Genomic DNA, 25,750 nt, shown 5'->3' with positions numbered 1-25,750 from the left:
CACCACAAATATTAGAATAAAGATGCAGTCCTACTGAAATGAACGGCAGAGTACTCAACAGAAGGTAGGTAAAGGCCGCATGCGGAAAGCCCAGACTCAGTCCATGTGCAGATCTGTTAATCACTTTAAGTACTTTGAATGTGGGATCAAGAGCAGATTGCTCATTATCTGGATACTTGTGAAGCAGAGCTGTGCAGGCTAACGATGGAAGGTAGAGCTAAAATTGCAAATTAGAACTTGGCAGACCACTGCAATATGAAGTCTCATTTTGGAGTGCGTTTTTGAAATCCTTTCCCAAAAGCTTAGTTCTGTCCTTAAGGCAGTGTGCCAGTGTACTGCCAAGAGGACTTAATAATTAAAAAAAGGAGCACCTGGCAAGCTCAGTCCCTTGTCCCTTTTGCAGTGACACTGCTTTTTTGATTTCTTAAGCAAACTGTGGACTTAGTGGCTAGCTTCTGCCTCTCTGGGACCATGGATCTCAGACAATGCAGCAGCATGAAGCAATGTATTGAGGTTATATTTTTATCCAACATCCTGTAGTTCCCACTACCAGCATCTGAGCTGAAATGTAGCTTGAGTAGTTTTGTTTATTCATGGGAGGGGAAAATGGGATTGGAACAATTATAGTAAGTTCAGTGAAACCATCTTCTTCTACACAAGAACGTCTTTGTTTGATCTATGGATACTTTCCTCCTTCAAATAAGGACTGCTCAAAAACTATAGGAGTATCATTAATATTTTCTATTACTGTAGTATCTTCTAAATAAGAATCCGGAAGACTTCCAGAATGCAGTGCATTTCTTCAGAGAACACTGGAAGGTTTTTTTTCATTTTTCAGATAAAAGCAAGCATAAAAGTAGTAATTGGCCCATGCAAGAGGACGATCTCATTTTTCTGAATTAAACTTAATTAAAAAATATAAATCCAAATTTGCCTGAATTTCACACCCTCCCAGTAGTTGAAAGTGTTTGGACTAGAAATTGATCTAGAAGGCAGTCAAAGGGCTTTCGACAAAGTGAAGACTTCAGCTAGATTGTGAGGAGATGAGTATAAAAAATACTGTAAATCGAAATCAGCTGTCACAATTGTGAGATTCTAGGGTGTGTGTGTCCAGGAAGAAGTTCAAATTTAAGTGTATTATAAATATTTTAGTGTTCATGGATCCTCTGGCTAGAAGTTCTCAAAGTGCATTTAGGGCTGTCCTAGTTCAGATAACTTTATTCTGTTGTCTGAAAACCCCTTAGAAAACAGGGTTGAGTGTGGAGATTCTTTGTTCAGTACAAAGTTTCCTGTAACAGATTGGCTCTCTTTTGGACATGTCTGCTGTGGGTGGGTGGGAGAGTCTGGATCCTGTGATATTGATCAGACTTTTTTCCCCTGTGGCACAACTTCAGCTTCAGTAAGCCTTTAGCTGACTTCTGAAACCTGTGTAAAACAGTTTTTGGTAAATGTGGAGTTGTTTAGAAATTGAAATATTCTCCATTTCCTTCAACTCCTGCACTTGAAACTTCTGCAGGAAGAAGTTTGATGGTAGTACCTCCTCCTACAGGTCTGGCTTCCTCTGAAATCCTACCATGGAAAAGGCTTGCAGCTTTTAGAACTGAAACCCTGCTCATGTTTTGCATTTAAGGGTCTCTGAGTGAAAAAGCATTGGTTTTCATAAAGGTTTTACTCTTATCTTTCTGTAAAGCTCTTGCACCTGGATTTGATGGACTTGGTATCTAATACATCTCTTTACAGTACTTGAATTATCTAAATGGAGGAAGTGGATGGGCTGATGCTTATCCACTGTCTGTCAAAACTTTTGCCATTTTGCGTTTTGGTAAGTGAAGCCACAGTAAGCTGCTGTTTGCAGAATGGAGGATGCATTATTTAAAATGCATCCAATATTCCCACCGACAGTGAGTATGCAGCTGCAGCAATGGTCTTTCACACTCCAGCTATGACAGTGTAAGCATTAGTTCCCCTCTTTGTAGCTGTCTGTTGACCTTACTGCTGTTGAAAATGGTGATTGTACAGTAACAAGTGAGCAAATGCCTATGGGAAAACAAATCCGGTACTAGGCTGTTGTATCTGTAGGTGGTTGAGTTGCTCTGGAGTGATCTGCAAAAACACCTAACTGCAGCAAAAATGCATGGTATTATTCTGGGAGAGATAAGTTAGTGTTCTGGGTGAGTTTGAATTCCTTTGCCATTTTTTGGCCTTTGAGGTTTTAAGTAGTGGTCTTTTCACTTCTCTTCAGTCTAACAAAATAACAATAGATATGGTGAAGCATTGGGACTAACGGAGAAATCTAGTTGAGGGTCCAGATAAGAATATGGGAGACTGGGGAAGAAACTTCACTAAGTGTGCAGATAGTTGCTTGGCTGCGCAATGATTTAAATGTTTCTACAGCAAGTGAAGTGTCAAAGATGACATTTATCCTATTTATAGTCCTTCCTCTGGTCAGTCTTACCTGCCCATTGCTGTTGCTGCCTCTAGCTCTTGCACTGTGTACCCAGCTGATGTGGCTCTAAGGAGACAGAGTACCGCACCAAATAATGAGTAGGGGCTTTTGGGAATGTATGTGAGTGGGATGTGCTTGCAGGTTACATCCTTTTGCAGTGTTTTTTCCTCATGTCTGATATGACTGTTTTCCTCATTTCTGGAATCTTGGATGGCAAAGCATTTGACCCATAGCAGTGCTAAGTTTGGTGAAGACTAAAACAGAACTACTGAAGTGCACCGGCACTTACAGGCAGTCAGATCACCTTTGGATTTTTCAGGTCTTTTCAACTTCACATCACAGTCAGGGCCACACCTGGAACCTCCACCACCTCCTCCATCTCTAGGTCCAGGAGCTCCCTTTAAGCTCAGGTTAACTTGAACTACCTTCATAATCTGATTTTTCTTACATTTCTGGCAAATACGCTTCTGATAGTTTCTTCAGATTGTGCTCCCAACCTGTTTCAAAGCACTACTATCCACCCTAGCATGCTAGAAGCACTGTTAGTGGTAGGTGTCTCTATGAAGAATTGATAAAGCTTCAAAATATAATAATAAAACACATGAGTTAATGTTGCTTTATCACTAGGTAGTAGCCTTGTTGTTTCATGATCTGCCTAGAAGTAGTATTTAAAGAAAAAAATGCCAGGTATTCTGGCACTTAAATACTGACCATGTTGTCCCAGTTGCGGAAAAGTTACATGGGAGTTAAATATGAAGCCAGCCGTTGCCCATCATGTCAGAGATACATCCCAGTGTACCACAGACAACAAATCCAGCTTTTTTCCCCCTACAGTAGGGATCCTCATCTTCCAGTCTGTTCCTTTCCATATTTGTCTGTGTACTCTGAGTTCTCATTGCACTTGGTTCCTGTCTTATCTTGTTTTTCTTTCTCCATGTCATGATTGTAAACATTTCCATCAGGCTTGGTGTTCATTACCTAGTAGATCTTTGTTCTATGCCAGGCTTACTGAGCAGCATCATGCTCAGGTAAATGATTTGGTGTGAACTGTAAGCTGGACCATACAAGAGACTGTCTTGGATTTTTTTGCAATTTCTGTCCTGTTTCTTAATACACTCACACTCTCTGGACTGGGAAAGGGAACATGAAGTTGCTGATACACCCGTTGTCATGAAATATAGGGGCAATAGGGAGTTTGGTGGTTAACTATTGTGGCGGTGTTGCAAGGTAATCTTGCTTTCCTTGATATTCTGCTATCAATTTTTGCCTGACAAGTCAGGGAGTTCTTTATTTTCTTGATGTGCTGTGTGCTAAATAAATTGGTATATAGCAGCAGAGTAATTGAAGAAGCTGAAGCCAGTACAGCCAGATAATTTTGGTACGCCTAGCTATTTTGTGCAGTAGATAGTAGACAGCAGCACTTTTCTTCTACCTTCATATATAAAAATGTGCTATTTTTGCCATGGGTGATGACACTGTAGTAGTTCCTTCCTGAATGTTGTTCTGCTTCTAAAGTGATGAATCAACTTTCAGCACAAGCAAAGCAAAGGAGTATTCTGTTCAGAGCTATACTATGCAGATAAACCTAATCCTTTTGCTAGGCTGGGAAACCAGAAAACGGTAGCTATATGACCATATTTTGCTGCCTGGTCACTTAATTTTGACAGCAAGGTGAAATGAAGAGCCAGATCCTACCAGTTCTTTGATGTTACTGGCAACTGGATCAGCATCGATAAAATGTTTATTTTTCCCTCCTTGCTCTTTCATGTTATTTTGGCCCACTGGAGACTAAGAGTGCTGTCCTAACTGTCCAAAAGTGTAGGTGAAAACTAAAATAACCCTCCCAAAAGAAACAAGCAAAAAAATCTGACAGTGTTACTGTCTTCCAGGGGAAGTTTGTGTTTGTGAGAGATTGTAACATGTCGTCTGGCTCTGCTGGTGTAATATGAACAGAACAGAGGATTAACGCAGTAGCTGTTAATTTTGGTGCCAACATTTTTTTTTCTTACTTTCTCTTGTGAAAATTTTCTTTCTGTGAAAGTAATTTACCCCTTTAAACTGTCTTTTGATGCATACTGGAGGTAGTATGGTGCTAAATGAAAAACAGGAGATGTACTACTGAGGTTTTATAAAGTGGTCATCTTAGAACCCAAAAAAGCTTTATCATGCTTGTTTAGTAATCAGATGAAAGATTCAATGCAGATGGCTTATCTGTTCATGTAGGGTAGAGAAGTGTGTTTGGAAAAAGAGTAGATGGGTTTGAGAAGAAGAAAATGAAAATGAAAGGGAAGGGATAGAAATGTGTATATTCTGGCAGAAGAAAAGAGATCTGGACCAATTAGTGCTTCTAGCATAATTGGAAAGAGGAAAAAACATGTTGTAATAGAAATAAGTTGGGTTAAGCAGAATGAAAAATATATCAATAAAGCAGTTATTTGTATTGCAACACTATAGTAAAGTCCAAAACAAAGTTTGCTCAGCAAACTTTAAACTTCTTACTGCAATGGCTAAGAAGCAGGAGTGGTACTGACATATTAGATGTGGTTTACCCAGCTCTCTTAGGATTTTTCTTAAAATGTTGATACAAGTAGATCAAAGGATATACAGCTTTATACCCCTGTCTTTACCTTGTCATGGTGCATTTGTATATCTGATCTCATGTCTTACTGGTTGATGCGTGAGTGAAGAAAATACAGTTCTTTAATATTTGGTAACCGGGTCCTCCTTGCAGTAAGGCTTTGTGTGTTCCATGAAGATGTTCTCTATTCACTTTTCAGTTGATTCAGGGATCATTAAGGTGGGTGGTATAGGATGCAATGAATTATGATCTCCAGCTGCCTTTGTGGGACAAGAGACAGTTTTATTTAAGACAAATTTAGCAGTAGTACCAGTTTGACTTCCATTAGCTGTCCTTCTAATAGAACAATATATTTCTGAAAATTTTTTAAAAAAAAAGGTCAGAGCACTGTGATAATCTTGCCACTATGAGTAAATTGGTTTTCACCAGATGCTCTTGAACATATGTTGTGTTGGGGAACTTCTCTAATTTAAATTGCTTACTTAAACCAGACCACAGGGATTCATGTGGTTTGAGTTTGGGCACTTAGCACAGATGTCTCTGGTCAGGATCAGCTCCTGTAGAGAGTAGTTCAAAGCATGTACATTAGACTTATGCTTGGAATACCATTCTGGAGAGTCTTTGTCTTTTCTGATTATGTTGGAAGCCTAGGGAGACTGCCTTCTGAGATGCTTTGAGTTTGCTTCATCCTAGCCAGCTTACGCTGTAATGATCCATGAGGAGGCAGAAGAAATTCACCTTTTGACCAGGAGAGGCTGTGGTGGGTGTGCATCTATTTCATGCATGCAAGACAGAATTTAATCTCTATAGAAATGTTTGTAACTTGCCTCCAGGGCAGCTATTCTGCAGTTTTGTCTTACAGTTTATGGCAAAGTCGAAACTTGGCTAGCATTTAATCTGTTAATTTTTTTTATGTCAGTTTGTATTCCTTCAGAATTCTTTTGATCCTTTGTTTTGCCTCCTTAGAACTAACCAGTGGTTTGGGGTACTAGTACAGGATGCATGCAGTAATAAAATTTTAAAGCTTCAGATTTCAGTGTTTTCACTGCAGTGATTTCTTCTGCTGAAAGTACATAAAATAGTCCTAGATACATATAGTCCCAATCCTAAACATGCTAGTGAAAGTTGATGAGTTACTAGTGAAAGTTCTGTATTCTAACATGAAGCTCCACTTTTGGAACCATCCTCAAAGGTCTCACTAGACCAACAGCAGCCCTAACTCTGTTCTATTAAATAATCTTGCTCTGTCTAGTGCCTCACGGAGCAGTCATCTCCATAATGACTTCTGATGATAAGACAGAACTGAAGATCAAGTAGTAGCAACTACATGAAGGTTGAAGGATATAGTGGTATCTTAGAAATCTTAATCAAGTTGCTTTCTGTATTGCTTTGATTACTAGAAAGACAAACATCTCTCATAGTAAAGCATAATAATGTGGCATGGGCTGGAGCAGGAGGAAGAGCTGACTCAGTGTTAGATACTATTGTGTCAGTCATATTTCAGTGCGTCTGTTTCTGTGAGGTCTGTCTTCAGTACAAATCTTCATTTAAACAACAAAAGCATCTGAGTTGGCCCTGGCTGTAGGGAAAAAAACCCCCACAATATACCACCTCATTCTTCTTGATGTCACTGATATACAGCCATCACTCATGAAACTGAAAATCATCCTCTTTGGGATCTGTGTACTTCTAAAGACTTGATCACTTTCATTTAAGACTGACATTGGATTCTGTCAAGAGCCTGCTAGCTATTAATGCACATGCAGAATTAATGGACTTCACCTGACCTCAATAAGTTGATTTCTACCACTTCTGACTTTGCTGGAAAAGCTGCTAGTTCAAATTGCAACCAAGGATAAGAGGATCTTGGGTACATAATGAATTTTTTTCCCCCCTTACTAACCAGGAAACCATCTTTAAATGGTGCCAGCATTGGCTGAATTAACTCCTCATCACTCTTTGTGCAGATTGAGACTGGACTGAGGAACTCTCTAATGACACTTCTGTTTCAGCATCATGTGTTCCCTACTAATTGAAGAGTATTAGACCTGGTGAAAGATCTGTTTAATGGCCAGCATTCAGTGATCTGCAGAATGTACTGAAGATGCTCTTTGTAAACTTTCAGTCTGCTTTGGCTCTGGCTTCTTAACTATTGCTTGAATAGTCAAAACAACTAAAACCATATATTAAGCAAATGGACTTGTTCTTGTAGAAATTATACTCTTCTACATTACTGTGATTCTGAAGGGGTAAATGTCAGTACTTGTTGACTAAGGATGATTCTGTCATAATATGGATCTTGATTGCTCAGCTAACTTATGGCAACAAACACAATAAATGACACAATTAAGAAAGGCTGTTTGGTAGCTGGGATGGTCTTACAGGCCTGTGTGCTGCAGTTAGTGCTGTTAGGGTAATGGTGGCTGCCCATGAAGTATCAAAGTCCCAAGCATAGAGTATCCTAAATCTTCAGAGAGTAGGCTACCAGCTGCCACCTATAGCTCTGAGCTACTCGGAGGTGACTGAAAACGCTGTGAAGTTAGTGATGAAAGCACAAGCCACGCGGTGCTGCCTTTCCTCCTTGTTACTGCAACTTGTTTTGTCCTGAGCAAAAGCCAAAGCACCACATAGGTAGAAACCTGTGTTTAAAAAAATACTGACAATATAACAAGTTTTCTGATCTCTAGCGATACACAGTTGTTCATTTACTTGCTGTAATGTCAGACGTTATGACCAAGGACTGTATCAGACTGAGTCTTGTCAAATGATCTTTGAATTCTACTGTATACTGTTCTGGTTAGTCTGTCTTGTCATCAAAACAGTAAGTGTTGGGATATTGACTTTTGTTACCTAACCCACCCCTTTGTTTACATGGTGTCTACTTCTTTCTTTGTACTTCATGGAACTTTCTCCCAAGAGTCTGATATGAAAATTATCCTGGATGCTTCTTGTAAAGCATCAAATATGTTCTCAAAGAATATAGAGGAACATCAATAGACATATACATTTAAAAGAAAAAGACTGGTCTTCATCATAATCTAGATAGGAGGAGGCCCAGTGTTTAATTTCTGTCTTTCTATCTAAGCTCAGACCTAATGTGTCTCGACTGACTGTTGTCTTTCAGCAGTTGCTGTCTGCTTGGCTCTCCAGAAATTTAACAGTGGGATCAGTCATTACCAGTAATGATTCGTGATAGTCCCTGTGGTAATAAAGTTCTTAATAAATTCTTAGTTGAAATTACACATTTAAATCATATGTACCAGTATCTGGATGACTGCCTGATCCAGGGAAAGTCTTCCTAGGAGGTACCAAGACCTGTTTGGATCATATTCCTTTATTCTTGTCTCAGCTGGGACACCTTCATATATGGAAGAGCTGTATTGCTGAACAGAATTAATCTGAGCTTTAATTAATTTCTAATTTTCAGAAGCTTATTTTGCAGAGGACAAGTTCTTAGTCTTTCAGGAGTATATGAAAATATATGTGAGCACTTCTGGATTATTACTTCTATAAGAATACATGTTCATGATACCCTTTACCTAAAGTTACCAAGAATTTTTAATGCAAGTTTAAGCCACCATGCTTTCCTTTGCACTTGCAGTATGCATGGAACAGTATTGATGATTTGCTATATTAAGTTGTTTTACTGTAGCAGTTGGATCCTCAAAGCTGTCTGAATGTGCTTGTAATACCTGCTCTGCTTCACCAGCATCATTTGCACAGTACCAGCTGGCTCCTGCCCATGCTGCTTAAGATCAGCTTTTAGCCTGTGCTACAGAAGAAAAAGATGTTTTTGAGTTGTTAGGAGCATCAAATAGTACACAGCATACCTTAATCTACAACTTGGCTGGCTCTGTGCATGTACAAATGAAGAGGTTTCTTGCATGGGTCCTGTTGGAGTGGGGAAATACTGATCCACCACCACCAAGCTGACACACATTCTGCATGTTCCTGCTGATTCGGCTCTCTTCTTCCCAGTACCTTGCTGACAAACCATTTCTCTTTTTAAGGCTGGGAATGTGAAAAAAAATCTTAATTGAATTTTCTACCTTTTTTAAAAAACCTCTATCTCGTGCAGATCTTTTAAATCAACAGACCAGAATGTGAAGATTTAACTGCACTTTTGGTGTAGGTGCTCTATATTAGTGTCTGAATTTTTTTCATTAGGCTGGTCACGTAGCCAAATGTTAGCTCTATCCTAAGTGGTCAGATGTATTCAAAGATGGAAATGTATGTTAAATCTGTAATTGTAGGAAGTACGTTACTTATTTGTGTTTTGTATTGTGGTAGCCTAATACGAGTGCAGCAGAAACAGCACTTGCCGAAGAGAACTGGCACTCAAGGAATTAAACAAGAGGCAATAGCCAGTTATAGATAAAGTTGACAAGTAAAGAAGACCAGGTTGATTAGCATGAGTAAAATGCCTTTGCAGTGTTCTAGCAACCTGGCTTGTGTTCTCCATAAAAGAGATTAAGGCAGAAGCTGAAAGGAATTAATATTTTGTTTATTTACACGTTTCTTCATTAAAATCTGGGCAAATGCAAGAGCGACAGTCAAGGTTTTCACTTTGAAAATCTGACAGGTGGGCTAGGGAGACTCCTAGCAGTTACAAATGAACCTGTTTGTAGTGACCAAGGTAAGGAGAACCTGCAACAAGAAGCTGGAGAGAGATATGATTCTTAAAATTAATTTTTACAATTTTGGGTTGCAGGATTATTATCCCAAGCAGTTATTACAAGGAAATATATAGGGGAGCCAAGGATGTTACTAAGGAATCAAGGACTTGCAAAAAAGCCAGCTCTTTCATTGTCCTCTGTGGTCTTTTGTCATGGTGATTTATCTTACTTAGCCTACATCTAACAAAAGAACAAGTTCATAGATACAAAAGATCTGTGTAAGTACTAATTATTTTGGTAGAACTTAATACAAATCAAGGTAATTAGATTTAAATAACCTCTTGCCAGAAAGGTATGGACAACCCAGCTGTGGTATCTGGCTCTCTGTCCTGCTATTGAGCTCATTCAAACAGAATATGATCTACCGTCTGAACAACAAATTTGCTTATTGCTTGTGGTGCTTATGGAGGGAACCAAAAAAAAAACCACCAGACCCATGCTTTCTTCTTTCAAAGTTTTACTTTACCTTGCAACTTCACTGTGTATCTATATATTACTGCATTTAAATTTAGAATTAGATTTTATTATTCTGTCAGCTCTTTAGGCAGAGTGGGTACATACTAGCAGAAGAAACTTAGCATGTTTATTCTAGGAAGCTTTTCACTCTTGCAATCAGCGAGGAACCTGTTAGCAACTTGTCTTAGCAGTCCTTCAGCTGCTAGAAAGAAGGAAAAAAGATAGTCTTGCTAGGCACAAAGGAAGCCTTCTTTTGTATCTCTGTTTCTTGTGGCGGTTCTGTTCCACACTGAAGTGTGGTTCTAAAAACACATGCTTTTTCCCAGGTGAAGAGAATAGTAAGTCTAGGCCTCAAACTCCTCCTTCTTTTGCCATTAGGAAAAGGGAGCATTCATTAGTTTTAGAAAGGAATTTTGTAAAAGATGCAAGAACCAAGAGCTTAACCGTAAGTCTAGTTATTTCACAACTTGAGTTCGCCCACAAAAATCTTGAAGTAGTATTTGGTGAATTCTGAAGCCTTGAAGAAAGGGTAACTGTTGGGGTTTTTTTAATTTTGAGAGGACAGTTTTTTACTTTAATAAAACTAAATGCAGTATATTAACATTTAGATGTGTATGAGTTACTACGCAGAAGGGTTCAAATAACACTTTTGGCTTTTCTTTCACGGGAAATCCCGTTTTGATTATTGGAGGGAAGTATGAGAATGAATGTAAGATATCTTCCCTGCCCCTCCTCCCCCGAAAATAAAAACAACTGTGTGCACTTGAGACTGATACTTGAGTCTTTTCCTGGACAGCTAAAAATGGTCCTGAATATGATTTTTATATGTACTGTAATTTTTGCAATGGTTCTGTTATGATCTGTGATTGTTTGGCTGTGGGGCTTTTTTTCTGCAATTCACAAACACAAACATATAGAGGGGAAAAAAAACCTTGTTTTCTAAGAACCTGTATCAGTAATGACATTCAACATAGAGTAGCTGCAATAATGATGGTATATTAGTGGGTTGATGCCTTTTGCTGGAGAGTCATTGAACTCATGATAATACAAATGTTTTTTTCTTTGCAGCCCTTTACAAAGTGACAAAAATATTTTCGCAGGCTTATGGTTACATTAGTTATGAAGGTTTAGTGGCCTTATTAAATTCTGTTGCTTGATGCTATATTGCTGTCACAACTTGCGTGGTCACTTCACATTAAGATAAAGAGGATAACAAGGTGCTGCTAAAACAGAGTGGATACTTCTGGCCTCTGGTTTACGCTCATTTCACAACAGTGTGACAGTACAGTTTGGATAAAGAGGAATATGTGCCTTCTAACAAATCATTCTTGAGTTTTGCCTCCAGGGTGTTTTAACATTCTAGGATATAGATTCCTTTGCCACCGAAACGTGGTAGAAACTTTGGCAGCTTATCTAAAAAAATAGTTTCATATAAATGGTATCTATAACATGGTGGTGTATATGAGGTCTTGAATTGGGCATTTTATTACTGGTCATCAGTCTCTTATTTTAATTGTGACTTTTAAAAAATTCTATATACATAGAGCTTCCACTCTAATGCGTTTACAGGAAGGGTATATCTGGCCTGTGTGTGTATCTGGATTTAAAAAAAAAAAGTCCCCTAAGCAGTTCAAGAAAAAGATGCTATTACTGGCTTGCTGAGAGAGGATTAATTAGGAGATATCTTCCCTTATCTGGATTTCTAGAAGCTACAGTGGTTCACTTCTTCTTAGCAGAGAATTATTATACAGAATGGCACTGGGCACCATATTAAAGAATTATGTTATTACCTCTTTGTTCTCTGGGACTTAGTATTTTGGTTAAATTTGAAGTTATCTGCTAGACAGCTGTTCACTTGTCAGATAAAGGGATCAGCTTGAAATAACTTATAACGGAGTGTGATATGTTTGAATAACTAAAAGTAAAGGAGAATCTTGAAATTCAGGAGATCTCCAGGAGGATCTTTTTTGCATAAATACTAGCTTTACTCTGCATACCTTTTATTTCCCCCCCTTTTCTCCAGTACTGATACTCGAAAAGGTGGAAAATGGAGATCTGAGCAACAAGATATTGAAGATCACGGATTTCGGCTTGGCCAGGGAATGGCATAAAACTACCAAAATGAGCGCAGCTGGGACATATGCCTGGATGGCTCCTGAGGTCATCCGCTCCTCCATGTTCTCCAAAGGCAGCGATGTGTGGAGGTATTGATTTGCCATTAAGTGATTGGATACTAATGAGTAACTAGAACTACCAAGAAAGCTCTTTTTGGTTCACCATTACTCATTTTTAAACATAATATTAAAATTCAGGTATTAAGAAAACTTTATCCACCAATTTTCCATCTATCGGACTCTCAGATTGATTTGTATTTATTGTAAACTTTTTTTTTTTTAACTGTAGGAAGTGGTGGGCCAGCTCCTTCGTGCCTCTAAATGTTTGTTCTATAAATTTACATCCAGACTATCCTTGGATTCAGAATCCCAATTCCCTCTGCTTTATCTAAAACAAACGTTTTGTGCTTGTTTGGCTATTGGCTGACATAATCAAAGGCCATAAACCAATCCATGAAATACTTAAAATTACTTTTTTTACTGTTTTACCAACAGTAAGATCATTTTCTGTTTTGCTAGTTACCTGTCACTGATGTATATGTACATAAATGCACTGTACCTAGTTGAATTCTCTCTGCACTTTCAACCTGAATACAATGTTTTTTCACTTCCATAATAAATTTATGAATAATTTCCACTGTTCTGATCTTTCACATAAAATAATAAATCTCTTCTTCAAGGTCCCTCTGAGTATGTAATCCAGAAGTAGTAATTTGCATGTATATATTGTGTTTTCCATTCATGCACTGGTATTTTTGAGAATGGGAGCCGCTTTGCTGGGAGGAGTGTGAGGATTGGACCATAGATTTCCAGCAATTGAGTTTGGATGTGACTGTTAAGTGATTTAGTAAATCCAGAATTCAGTAAATAGCTCTGGGACAGTGACTTTTCTGGATGCTGTGTGACACAGAATCAGACTGGACATCCAAAGTAGATGAAGTAGACAGAATTTTCTTTTTCTGTGGGGAGAGAAGTATTGAAATGTTGGGGTGACTTGGTCTTTAGAGCAGTAAGATTCTCTCACTGGTCAGTAATGCTCCCACACAAGTGTGTGCAAGCTGTGAAATCTGTCAGGATAAAGAAATATCCCAGCTGGCAGAATTGTCTGGCTGTTATGGCAGAGATTGGTGGGGGTATATTCATTTTCCTTTTCCAGTTTTACTGAATAAATAATGTGTCACCTTGTGATAAGTCTCTGAATTTCTATTTTGTACAGTAATGGTGTGGATAAAATTCTGACTCTGTAATTAAATGTGGTAGCCTCTGTAGTTAATCTGAGATGAACTGAGCAAGACCCAGGCTTTTATTCTGACTGAAGTCTGGCAAAAATGAAAATCTCAAGGCTCTGCACCTTTTCTGTGCACATGTTGACAGTACTGGTTTATATACAGCTTGTCAAGCTCAAACCTCAATTTATTTTCGGAAACAGTGCCAGGAAAGGCCTTTAAGGGTAACCTGGGGGATAGGGAGAAGGGAAGGAGGAAACAAATGCACTGTGATTGTAACTTTCCTAATCCAGGCATGATGTGAACAGATCAGTAGATGTTCTGTACCAGTATGACCTCATTTTAAAAAAGATAAGACTTATAGGTCAGTTGTTAATTTTTTTCATGAAGGTAGCTCAAGTGCCTCTATGCCTGTGCAAAAATATCAGTTTGATCAAGGACTGTAAATTGCTTCATGATTGTAGATCACTTAAATTGCTAGTTTTTCAGAATTTATTGATGTTTTTAAGATACCTTCATCACTTTCTCTTTTTATAGTTACCAGTCTTCCCTTGAAAACAGGTAGAGTTTCTCTCAGTGCTTCTCCTTAAACATGGGGTTGTCACCATCAACGGAGCTGTTATACTGTTTCTGAATAAGCTTTCTCTCTCTGGTGGCCAAAACCTTGATTCATAGTTAAATAAGCTGAAAAGAACATGGTGTTTGAGTCATGTATGCAGAGGACAATTACTTGCCAGTGCGGTCATTACTAGTGTGTCAATGATTGTAAGCACTGGATTTTACAAAAGCAATCATGGACATGTGTAATAAATCCTGTCCCCACCGAAGGATGCAAATTGAAATTCTTAACAGGGTGAACTTTTTTATCCTATTAGACTTGCCCCTCTTCTTGTCCACTTCAACCTCTTGGTTAATCACTGGAGTCAAGGGAGTTTTTTGCCTGATAACCTTCCAGTTATTCTGTCTAGCATCAACAAAATTGGCTGTCTCTATCCCTAATGTTCACAGACCCTTTTATTTCAACGCCCTTTTTGTAAAGCTTATTAAAGAAATACTGCTGGCTAAATTGGTGCCCAGCCTTTTAACAAGAATCTTGCTCTACTTGTGTTCTTGTTGCACAAACAGGTGAAGATAACATTGCAGAAGATGCTTGCTAGGACTGAAATTTCCTGAGTCAATCTTATCATAAATAACGGCTTCATGCAATTCATTTCAAAACGTGTATCAAGCACCCTTTAAAAAACTCGATCCGTGTTTTTGTCCCACTCCAAAGAAGAGTTGGCAAAGAACTTATGAGGCTAGGGAATGCTCCCACACACTGGTGTCTGTCACTGGGATCTGAGCCACTGCAAAGCGTGTCGATAATAACAATACTTAGTACATTTTGCTAGTGAAAATTTGTTGCAATGAATTTTGCTGTGATGCACCCACAAGCTTTAGATGTACAGCAGAAACCTTGTGCTTGCATTGCATAGAGGACAAAGAAGCTACAGTTTTATTTCAATATGTTAGTTCCTGTAAATCTGTTTGTGTTTGAGAGGAGAGTTATGTATTTGCTTTGGCTTTACAGGGGTGAAATTGAAGCACAGGTATTGCAGCTTATCCAATACTGTATGGCAAGTTAATGTTAGTAGGCATGTAATTCAACTTTCTCTGTCATTTTTAACTGCTTAAATATATTCCTTGTTTGCTACATACTTCATTTTTGACTTGTGCTGTTTAAAAGACAGTCATGTTGTCAATATGATTGATATGCAGAAGATAAAGCCACTATACAAGTTTGATCTGAGTTCCCCGTATTTCTCAGTTTAGATGCTTTTAAGATGTATCTATTCTGAGACCAGTGAAATAATTAGGAATTTAATTTTCGTTTAGGAATGAAACATCAGAACTACCTAAAACCATCTGGTGAGCAGATCAAGATGTTTCAGGCATTCAGTGGTGGGTGTAGGAACTTCAGTCATTAGAATATTTAATTTGAATGAAGTGTTGGCAAGCACTTCCATCCACAACTGACTGCTTGCAGGCTTCTGTAGACTCCTCTGTGAAATGAAGCACAAGACTTCAGTACCTGGCACATAAGTGTAGACCAGCAATACTGGTAGAAGCTCGCATGGGAGATGTGTACGCAACTGACTGTTGTGAAATAAGCAGGAAATGTCATCTCTGCAACTGCTAGCCCAGCAATGTGCAAAATGCGAACTGCTTTTTTCTTAACAAAAGTAATATTCTAGTTTCTGTTGTTGCTGGGGTCTCTTTGTTGGCCTGATAGTTCCTTTCTCATGGAAAGTGCTGAACCTAGTGAGATAAATAAGAGGAACCCATGGCAGAAATGCCATTGAACAATAACAGTGAGAAGAAATTAGTGTTTTTTTTTCTTAAGTGCACAGACTTATGAGGGAGGTGGCAAAATCACATGTGAAATCCTGCAGACCTCCAGCCTGCCTCTCCCTGAAAATCCAATGTGTAGGATTGAACCTGATGTTAAATGGCTTAAGGGATTACTGGATCACTGGGAGATGGTTAATTATTCATACAAGTGTCAGTTGACTTGGACTCATGGTCTGTATCATATGGTTTGTGTCGTAATTAAAGTCCAAAAATTACTACTGCGTGCAGAAAAAATAAATGACCTTGACAAGTTTTTCTGCTTCCCTGTTGAGAATGAGGAGAGGGCCTTGATTCTTTCTTCCTATGCCTTTTTTGTATACCTCTCTTCTGACTCTGGCTTTTTCCTTTGTAATCCTCACTTCCCTGCTTGAGAGTTAGTGGAAACACTGTTCAGCATCTCTCCTGCTGTTTAATCACTTGGGATGATTGTTGTTCAAATGCCACTAGTGGTAAAGTAATAACACAACTCTTTGGTAGTTTTTCCTACTTTTTGTTATCAACACTTGCACCCAAACTGAAGAGTAACATCAACATTCAATCAGATTTAGACAGGTCAAATGTATATTCAGTCCAGTATTAATGGTGGAATCTCTAGTGACAGATATTCCATATATAAATAGGGAAAGTGGTATTAAGACTGTCCAACTAAGGTGGTAGCAGTTACAATTAAAGACTTTGGGTAGAGAGTAAGGGAGGAGGTTGCAAGAGTACAGGTTGTGATAATGAAAATTTTGATTACTCTCAAATGGGTAGGCAATTGTTGCTTTAAATCAAGAAGAGATTAATCTTTTAGCAGTCATTTCATGGAACAGCTATTCAGGGAGCTTTTAGGAGGAGAAGCACTTTTTCATTTGTTCTTCAGGTGTGCTTAGGAGGCCTTCAAAATAGTACATAATGACCATGGTTAAAATATGTATACTTAGATTCAATATCTTGGCAGGAGCAGTTAAGAAAAATCAGTCCATGACAGTACTGTTTAATCTCAAGGAGATTAATGACAAAATATAGAAATTTTGGGTAAAAACAATGAAGGGAACATGCAGCATGGATATTGTTTAAGGACACTAAGTTAAAGCTCAGAGCAAATGCATAGAGGAGTCTTTAATTGAATGAAGAAGATGATGTAGAAGAGACTACTGGAAGATGTCTTTCAGAAAGTTGAACCTATATCCAAATAAAGAAGAGCAGTCATGGACTTAAGTCCTAGCAAGTTGAAGATAAAACACTCAAGATCAAAGGGTTTTGAGGAGAGTCTTGTGAAAAGCATAAAAACAAATAAATTGCTTTCAAATTAAACACAGGTGAAAATCCTGCAGGAGAGCATATAGGCCAGAGGTGACCAAGGTGTAAGAGTGCAAAGAAGATAAGGCTATAGCAGAAAAAAACCTGTGATTTGTATCTGCTAGAATGGAGCAAAGAGAGTCTTTCTAAGCTGAAAACGTCTCCTTAAGAGAGCTGAGCTGGAGGACTTTTCATACTGAAGTACTGTCCACAGGCAAACGAAGAGTAACAAATCACTGGAATTTATGGAAACACTCAAGTTTTCTACAGGAACACGGGAGAGCCAGCTGAGTTAATAGCTGTGGTGTGTAATCTTGCTTAAAGCTGCATTAATACTGGAGAAATGGAAGGCAGCAAATGTGATGACAGGTCTTAAAAGAGCTTTCTCTTATCCTGTGGATAAGAAAGTCTGATTTTCAGTTCTACCAAATGGTAGAAGCAGCACTAAGGGGTGGGGGGCTGGTGGACATATGAGCATATCTGGGAAAGAGTCAGCTTTTGTAGAATGAAATAATATCTTGTGAAACAACGAAAATTCTTGAAGGATTTGCAGAGTATGTGGACAAGTCATAAGAATTCTTATACCTCTTTGGATTTCAAAAAACTTTCAATGAAGTCTTTTGTCAAAAGCTTTTTAAAAAATGTAAATTGATGTGGGAAAAGAGGACAAGTCTGTTTCTCATCGCTTAGTCAATTCTTAATTACTAAAGGAATAAATCAGTTTTCTTAATGGGGAATTCTTGTCTTCAGCATAATCATAAAAGCAGTGAATGGTTAGGTAAGGACATTTGTGGCTGATACAGAGTTTTTCATGAAGAGAAAAATTCATCTGCTGCACATAGCTGAGGATCAGTTTTACTGTACTGAATGATAAAATAGATGAAATGGTAAGTACCCATGGGAGAATTTCACATGTACAATGATGGGCTCTACATCTTCCTATTACGATTCAGTAAAAAGATATTAGAGTTATTGTGGGTAATCTAGCTCATTTGTAAGGAGTCAGTAAGGCAAGTGGCAAATTAAAGTTTAATAGGAAGGAAATGAAGAAGAAAACAGGAAATCATGTGCCTCTCCCCATATCTTTAAAACTTGGTGATTTTGGTCATTCCAACAAAAATGTTAAAATGGAATGAGATGGTACAGATGATGTCAAGGTCAGTGAAGGATATGAAATGTTCAGGGGAGTAACTAGATTAGGGTTTAGTTAGTTTAGGATTTTGGTGGCTGGAAAGAGGGTGATATAGACAGGATGTAGTAGGAGCTGGTAAAATCATGGATGGTGTGAAAGAAGCTAATAGGGAACATCTGTTCACTCTTCCTTGTATCAAAAGAAGTACAGGGAAGCAAATAAAATTTTCAAGTGACAAGCTCCAAACACACAGAAGTACTTTTTTGGCAATGCATCATTAAATTTGTCGAACTTGCTACCATGGAACACAGTGGATGATAAATGGGTTCCGATCAGTGGGAGAAAACAACATCTGATCACTAAATATGAAGAAGTCAACTCTGGCTCAGGTTTCCTAGAAGCAGAGAGAGCATTATGGGGATTTGTTGTATACCTGGAGGGAGAACAGCCCTGGAACTATTTCCTTAACTTCATAGGTAATATTTTGTAGAATATCTTAAGAACAACTTAATTTTGAACAACTGTTTTTCACTTATTTTTTTTTTTTTAATGACAACCAACCAACCAAAAGGTGAAAATGGCATTGTATTTCAGTCTTACTAAAAAAAGCAGGTAAAATAAGGCACTTGTCCAGCTTGGTAGCCATGATGAGCTTGTCCAGAAAACTGCGATTTCTCCAGTGTGCCACACTCAACCTCAACAGGTTCAGGTACTTTCTTGTTGCTTAACAAAGAATGTGTGTCATGGTTTAACCCCACCCCACAACTAAGACCACAATTGCTGTTTTCTCAGTCCCCTCACCCCACGAGTGGGATAGGGGAGAGAACCAATAGGGAAGGAAGAAACTTGTGGGTTGAGATGAAAACAGTTTAGTAAGACAACAGCATAGTAATAATAGGATATTATTATTAATATATATAAAATAAATGAAACTCAGTGCAACCCCTCACAAAACTCCAGTCATGCCAAGCAGCCAGTTCTGGAAAGGAGAGCACTTTGGTCTCAAACATCCAATCACAGTGAGAGAGTGGGGAAAAAAAAAGAAAGGCCAACCTAACATCAAACTGAACTGGAATGGAACTAACCAAACTAGCTGTAAAACTGAACTAACTAGCCAGAAAAGCTGGCTGCAACTTTATATGGAGCATGATGCTAATGGTGGGGATATGTCAGTGATCAACCTGAATGTCAATCTAGGTGTGGTCCGGTCCATGCCCCATCCTACCAATTTGCATTTGCAACTGGACAGTTGAAGGAGTCCTTGGTTTCCCTGACAAGAGCCAAAATGTCAGTGAGTTCTTACATTCTCTTCATACTGACTCAAAAAAACAGCTACTGAAAGAAAAGCATTAACTCTATCCCCGGTAAGAAGCAGCATTATTGCATTATTCTCACAGTAAATCCAAAACAAAAGGCTGTGCTAGCTTTGAAGGAGGAAAGATTCTAACTGCATGGAAAGCTACTTCAGTTTCAGCTAACTCAGCACAATGTGTTTAAGTAAAACGCCTATTCTCTTTTCTGTTTTCTTCCTGGTAGTTACGGTGTGCTGCTTTGGGAGCTGCTAACAGGAGAAGTACCATTCCGAGGAATTGATGGTCTTGCAGTAGCATACGGTGTTGCCATGAATAAACTTGCTCTTCCAATCCCTTCCACCTGTCCAGAGCCTTTTGCCAAACTCATGGAAGGTAAGCCAGCTGTGGTGCAAGTACGGTTTGTGCTGTCTCTGGAGTGCTGTTGAGCGTTGCCTCCTTGCGTTGGCTTTGATACCTAAGAGCACAGATTTCTCACATGGCGTTATTCAATGGTGCAAGCTGTTATGGGAGCTAGGCTTGGCTGTTAGTGTGCTGTGACTGTTACTCAACTGCAAGAGTAGTAGGTGAAAGAAATTTCCCTGTCATTTTCTATTATCTGGCTGTATAGGAAAATGGAGGCTATTGCTGTCATTATCTAGCTGCTTGTTTTCTAGTAGTGAAGACTCACCAACACTAAAACTTCACATATTTTGGTCTAGTTTGAAGTCTTCAACTTGTTTTGAAATTCACAGCTTCAACATCTTGCTAGGCAGCGTCAGAATGAGTGAAACTTTATCCTACTGACATTTTGGAGAGAGGGTTTAAATACGGCTTTGACATTTGAAAACAACACAAATTTTCAGTCAGAATGATGTGATTTTCTGCTTTGTGTGTGGAGGTAGTTCATATCCAAGGTGGGCTATATACAGGGGAAAGAAATATAGGAGTTTGTCATCAGAGCTGTTGTAGCTATTAAAAAGGATTCTGTGGGGTAGCTTTTGAGGTGCACCTGTGTGACCTGCTCTGCTGGCTATTGTAACTACTCCCATATCTCCAGAGCTTCAGTTCTTCTTCCCTCCCTCTCTCACAACAGTACCTTTAAGTGTTTTATTCAGTGCTCCTATTCACAAGGATTTCCAGGTGTTTATATGTCATAAACATTTTTGTGCCTATCTGGCAAAAAGAAAATCTGAGGTAAAAGAAATCAAACATGTTTTTGTAGCCTTAGTGACCAAAGAATGAGTCTGAACATAGAACTGACATTTTGTGGCCTCTGGTGATATTTTTAGCCCCGAGAAAGGAATTTGATTCATCCAAGAAAATGTTTCTGATGGATTTCTCTGCTTTTAGTGTATCTTTGGATTTCTTTGGTCTTTTCTGTAGCTTACAGCCTTCAGTTAAGTTAAAGTAGAAAATTTTACGTACTGCTGTGCTAAAAAAAAATATCCTATGGATGCTAAACAGCATCAGAGTTGCAGGTATAGTAGCTTGGAAGCAGAGTAAAGCAAGAAACTGCAGATGAAAGAGTTAATGGAACTACCAGCTCAGTGTCCTGCTGAAGCAGTTTATTTTGATGAGGTTCTCTAAAATGAGGACCTTGGCTTTCTTAAATGTGAGGTATTTGCTGTTGGGGTTGAAAATAATGCCCTCTGTTGGGGAAGTCAGACAGAGGCATATGGCCTGTGCTTGAACCCAGCAATGCAGGGGTGAGCACCTACAGGGTTTTGGGACGCTTGGCTTCTCCATGAGCAGGGGGAAGAAGAAAACAAGAAAACAGTTACTTTCTGCCCCTTGGCCGAAACTGTTTTTCAGACAGGCTGTTTCCCATCTTGGGTGAACTCTTGTTCCCCTAATGCTGCTTTTACTTTTGAATTACTGCCCTGGTGGTCTTCACTGGGACAACAAAGCTGAACGTTCCCTCTTCACAGAAAGGACTTGTATGTTACAACTGTCCTCATTAGTGCAAATTAGGGCAGATCTAGGCATGGGAAAATAGAAGCCATGGGCCACCTGCATAGTTATCCTGTTCACTCATTCATGCATTTGGCTGGCTCTGGCATTTTGTTTTACTTTTGGTCATGTTTGCTTTGCCATGCTTAAAACCTGAGGTAAAGAGGCAGGGATTATGGCACTGACAGTCCAGCTGTATCACCCATTGCTCCTAATTGGTCAGCAGCAGGGAGCCTTCCGAGCACTCCTTAACATCCTCAGTTCTCTATTTTGATAAGAGAAGCAGTGTGAAATCCATAAACACAAATTTGTTCCAGTTTATGGAACCTGATCAGATGCTTAAATACCAGCATCTTGGTACCAGCAGTTTTGAAACCAAAGCTCCCAAATGCAAAATCTCAGTAATGCTAAAATCAAAGGAAAGACCTGCAAATGAAGCCTCAGCAGCTGCACAGATTTTGTGAAGTGTTACTTATTTTTAATTACAGCTGCTCCTTAGTGTATTTTGGTCCGTGAAACTGATGAATGAATGAATGTCTTTTAGGGCATCACCAAAAAGAATGGTTCCTTTTTTGTAGCTGTAAGGTCTAGGAAAATTTAGAACATTTTTCAACTCTTGCCTCGTGCTGCAATAATGTGTGTAATCCAGTGACCATTTAGAGCAATAATAATTAATATGAGCATATTGAGACCCGTGTGTTACTTTCTTCCATTCATGCATAAAAGCTGTATTCCCTAGGTATATGTTTAAATGCTAAGTTTTTTCGATTCTTCTCAAATATTGGCATGCAGGAGTCTAGCAGTACTAAAGAGAATAAAAGGATATTTGTTGAACAAGAACCTGTTTAAGCACAGGTCAATATAGAATGAGAAAGTGATGCTTTCTACAGGAGTTTAAATCAGGGTGAAGAGAGAGGCCTGAATGAGTAAGAATTTCCTATTCAGAAGTGTTGTTAAGTCAAACATTTTGACTTAATGGCTTTCTAAAAATATGTTCTTAATTATTTTGTAGCTTGAGATGTTACTTCACACCATTTTCTATTTCTGTTTCAATTTTGGATGTTAAATTCATGTCACTGTAAAAGAAGTACCTTTTTGTACTATTGCTAGTTGAGTTGCCTCATGGTAAGATGAGTACCTTAAATTCTGCGTTTTTAGAGCTCTGTATGTGGGTAAGTCATTGCATTAGATTGATAAAGCTTGTTTATCTGTGGTTTCTCTTAAAGGCAAATGAGAAAACCCCGATCAAACAGATTTTTCTCAAATAGTGAAAAAGAACACTTAAAAAAAAAAGAAAACTCCCAAGTGTCTCTTTGGTGTCATTATTTACTTGAATCTCCTGTTTTCACTCAGATGATGCCCAGTCTGCTTTGCAGCGCAAATTTTCAGTCCTGTGGAAGCGATTCATAGTATGACTCAGAGTCTGACATCAGAAAGAACTCTGATAGATATCTTTCTGCAGTAAGGCTGTTAACACTGCGGTGTAAGTGTGATAAAAGAACTGTTTGCCAGAATCTTGCCTCGTATTTCCACTCTGTGAGCACATACACCTTGCAGCAAAATATTTAAGGAAATTATTTGATTTTAATATATGCTTGAAAAATGTAACTTTTTGCAAATTATTAAACCTGTATTTCACTTGTGACATTGTTGCAATAGAACCTAGAGACCAGGTAGTTCAAGATCTTAAGCGATGTTGGATATTGTATAAGCATGAATTCCATACTTGGCTTATGATGGGGCAATAGTCAATGCAATTGGGAATGGAGAAAGAGGGGGTAGCACAGACAGTGTGCATGCCACTCTTAGCCACTGGGGATCAGTAAAGAACTACTCATCCTATCAAAGCTCTGTAGTGAGAGATGCTTAACAGTTCTTTGTCCTATTCTAGATTGCTGGAACCCTGACCCGCACTCACGACCTTCCTTTGCCAGTATCCTAGACCATCTCACTGCCATACAAGAGTCCGGTTTCTTTGAAATGCCCAAAGATTCCTTCCACTCCCTGCAGGAAGACTGGAAACAAGAGATCCAAGAGATGTTTGATCAGCTCAGAGCCAAAGAAAAGGTAAGTAGAGAAAGACACTCCACGCTTGTGCTCTCTGGATTATAATTTTCCCATTTCATAACTGAAACAGGGATCATCATTTACTGCACCCCAGAGTTAATTTTGTATGTACTTTACAGGAGGCTGTAATAAGTCCCTCAAATCAATGGCAGGTTGTGATGCACACAAGGGTAGAATCATGAGTAAGATAAATATCTGCATCCTGAGCTGCTACTGTAATATTGTAGTGAGCTTCCATTGTACACTGTGCAAACTGCTAGGATGAGTTGTCTTCAATATTTCACTACTAGCATCTTAATTGAGAAGCCTAATGATAATTGTTAACAGTAAAAGCAGGAGGGGCAGTTTCAGTGTCCATACTCTAGCAAACATTGCAGCTTTGGTTCTGTCAGGTGTGTGTGTTCTGGGTTTTGAGCACAGCTGGAGTGGATAGGCCATAATAAACATGAGTGCAGGCCAGGGAACTGGTCCAATAGCTGTTATAATTGAAGTCCACCTGGGTAAATTGTAGAAAATGAAAATGCTAGCAGGAGTAAAAAGAATTGTGACCGTCAGCCTCAGAGTAGAAGTAGAAAAGCTGAAGTTTTCTTCAAGCATAGTTGTAGAAAGCACAGCTTGCTGCATCTATGTTAAGGGCTTTACAGAGACTGTCTTTAAAGTAGGTATGAAATTCTGCAGTAGAATCAGTAAAGTAATGATATTTTTTTAACTTCATGGCCTGAAAATAAAGTTATAATAAACAGTCAACCTGATTTGGGCTCAGAAGTTGGGTTTAGGAGGCAGAGAAAAAGAAAAAAAGACCTCAGGGCATAGCAGGTGAGTCCCAAAACAATACTTAAAACATTTCTATTCACGTATTATAGAACCTTTTCGAAAAAATAAAATATCTAATAGACATTTCCCTGTTGCACCATGTTGTCCTTTGGCATAACTGTGTTGGAATGTTTTTTGAAAATCAGACACTTGAACAGACAAACAGAAGAGCAAACAGTAGCAGCTACACTGCCCTCAAGTTTTGAGTACTGTGTTCCTCTGTAGCAATGAGGAAAGAGAGTTTTGTATCCTATTTACCACATGAGTAAAATGTACCAATCCTTTGCATTGATGTGACAGGTAACAATGTAGTTATTAAAAAAAAAAAAAAAAATCTCAACTAAAATGTATCTGATAAGATGAAGTTTAACTTTAATTCTTCAATTTTCACCTTATGCAGTGGAATTAGCTAGATGGAGAGAATTATTCTCAGTTCTGAGTTCTTTTGTCCTTGTGAGAGGAGTGCAGTGAGAAGAGATTTTTGAGATCTCAAGGACAATTTCAGTTGATTCATTTTGTCAACAAAGGAAAGATTGAAAACCTTGCCTTATGCTGCTTTATGCCTAAGGAGCATCCATGCTTGGTGGAAACTGATGGGAATGACCTCCCCATGATGTTTTCTTCATTGATTTTTATGTTAGAGCTGTGCTTTGTGCTGTTTTATGATGCACGAGATGGCAAGGTTATTTTTAAACAGTTTAAGTCAATACTGAAGGTAACATAGGTACTTACTGAACAGGAAAGCAAGGATGAATTCTTTTCAGTGTTACTAATAAATCTTGCAAAATGGTTTGCCATATGCGTGGTGTGCTCCAGTGGCCGTTGTAAACATGTTCATGTCATATATTCCAGCATCTTTTCTCATGACACTGAATTTAGGATTCAGTGCCTTTATACAGAATCACAGAATGGTTGAAGTTGGAAGGGACCTCTGTAGATCATGTAGTTCGTCCCCCCCTGCTCAAGGAGGACCATTTAGAGACAGTTGTCCAGGACCGTGTCTCACATGGCTTTTGAATATCTCCAAGGTGGGAGATTTCACAGCCTCTCTGGGCAACTTGCATCAGTGCCCAGCCATGCCCACAGTAACAAGGTGTTCAGAGGGAACCTCGTCTGTTTCAGTGTGTGCCCATTGCCTCTGGTCCTGTCACTGGGCACCACTGAAGAGAACCTGGTGCCGTCCCCTATGCACCCTCCCTTCAGAGATTTATATGCATTGATAAGATTTCCCCTTCCTCCTATCCAAGCATTCTCTTTGCTAGCATAAACAGTCCCAGCTTTCTCAGCCCTTCCTACTAGGACAGATGCTCCAGTCCCTTAATCATCTT

General features: G+C 38.8%; 1 protein-coding gene across 5 annotated transcripts in view; it reads left to right on the top strand.

Annotated features, from left to right (window-relative positions):
• MAP3K9 (mitogen-activated protein kinase kinase kinase 9) overlaps positions 1-25,750 on the top strand; it is a 100,211-nt gene that overhangs the window by 17,116 nt on the left and 57,345 nt on the right. For all 5 annotated transcript variants that reach the window (XR_014184708.1, XR_014184709.1, XM_082059313.1 and 2 more), the window contains exons 3-5: positions 12,180-12,360; positions 19,837-19,985; positions 23,434-23,609. Coding sequence is in view for 3 of the 5 variants with exons in the window: in XM_082059313.1 (XP_081915439.1) it covers positions 12,180-12,360; positions 19,837-19,985; positions 23,434-23,609 (506 nt within the window). In the remaining 2 variants the exon portion in view is untranslated. The remainder of the gene's footprint in view (positions 1-12,179; positions 12,361-19,836; positions 19,986-23,433; positions 23,610-25,750) is intronic.

Source organism: Streptopelia decaocto (genome assembly GCF_964273445.1).
Source record: "Streptopelia decaocto genome assembly, chromosome: 7".
Classification (NCBI taxonomy): domain Eukaryota; kingdom Metazoa; phylum Chordata; class Aves; order Columbiformes; family Columbidae; genus Streptopelia; species Streptopelia decaocto.
This window is presented reverse-complemented; position numbering and strand designations above follow the sequence as displayed.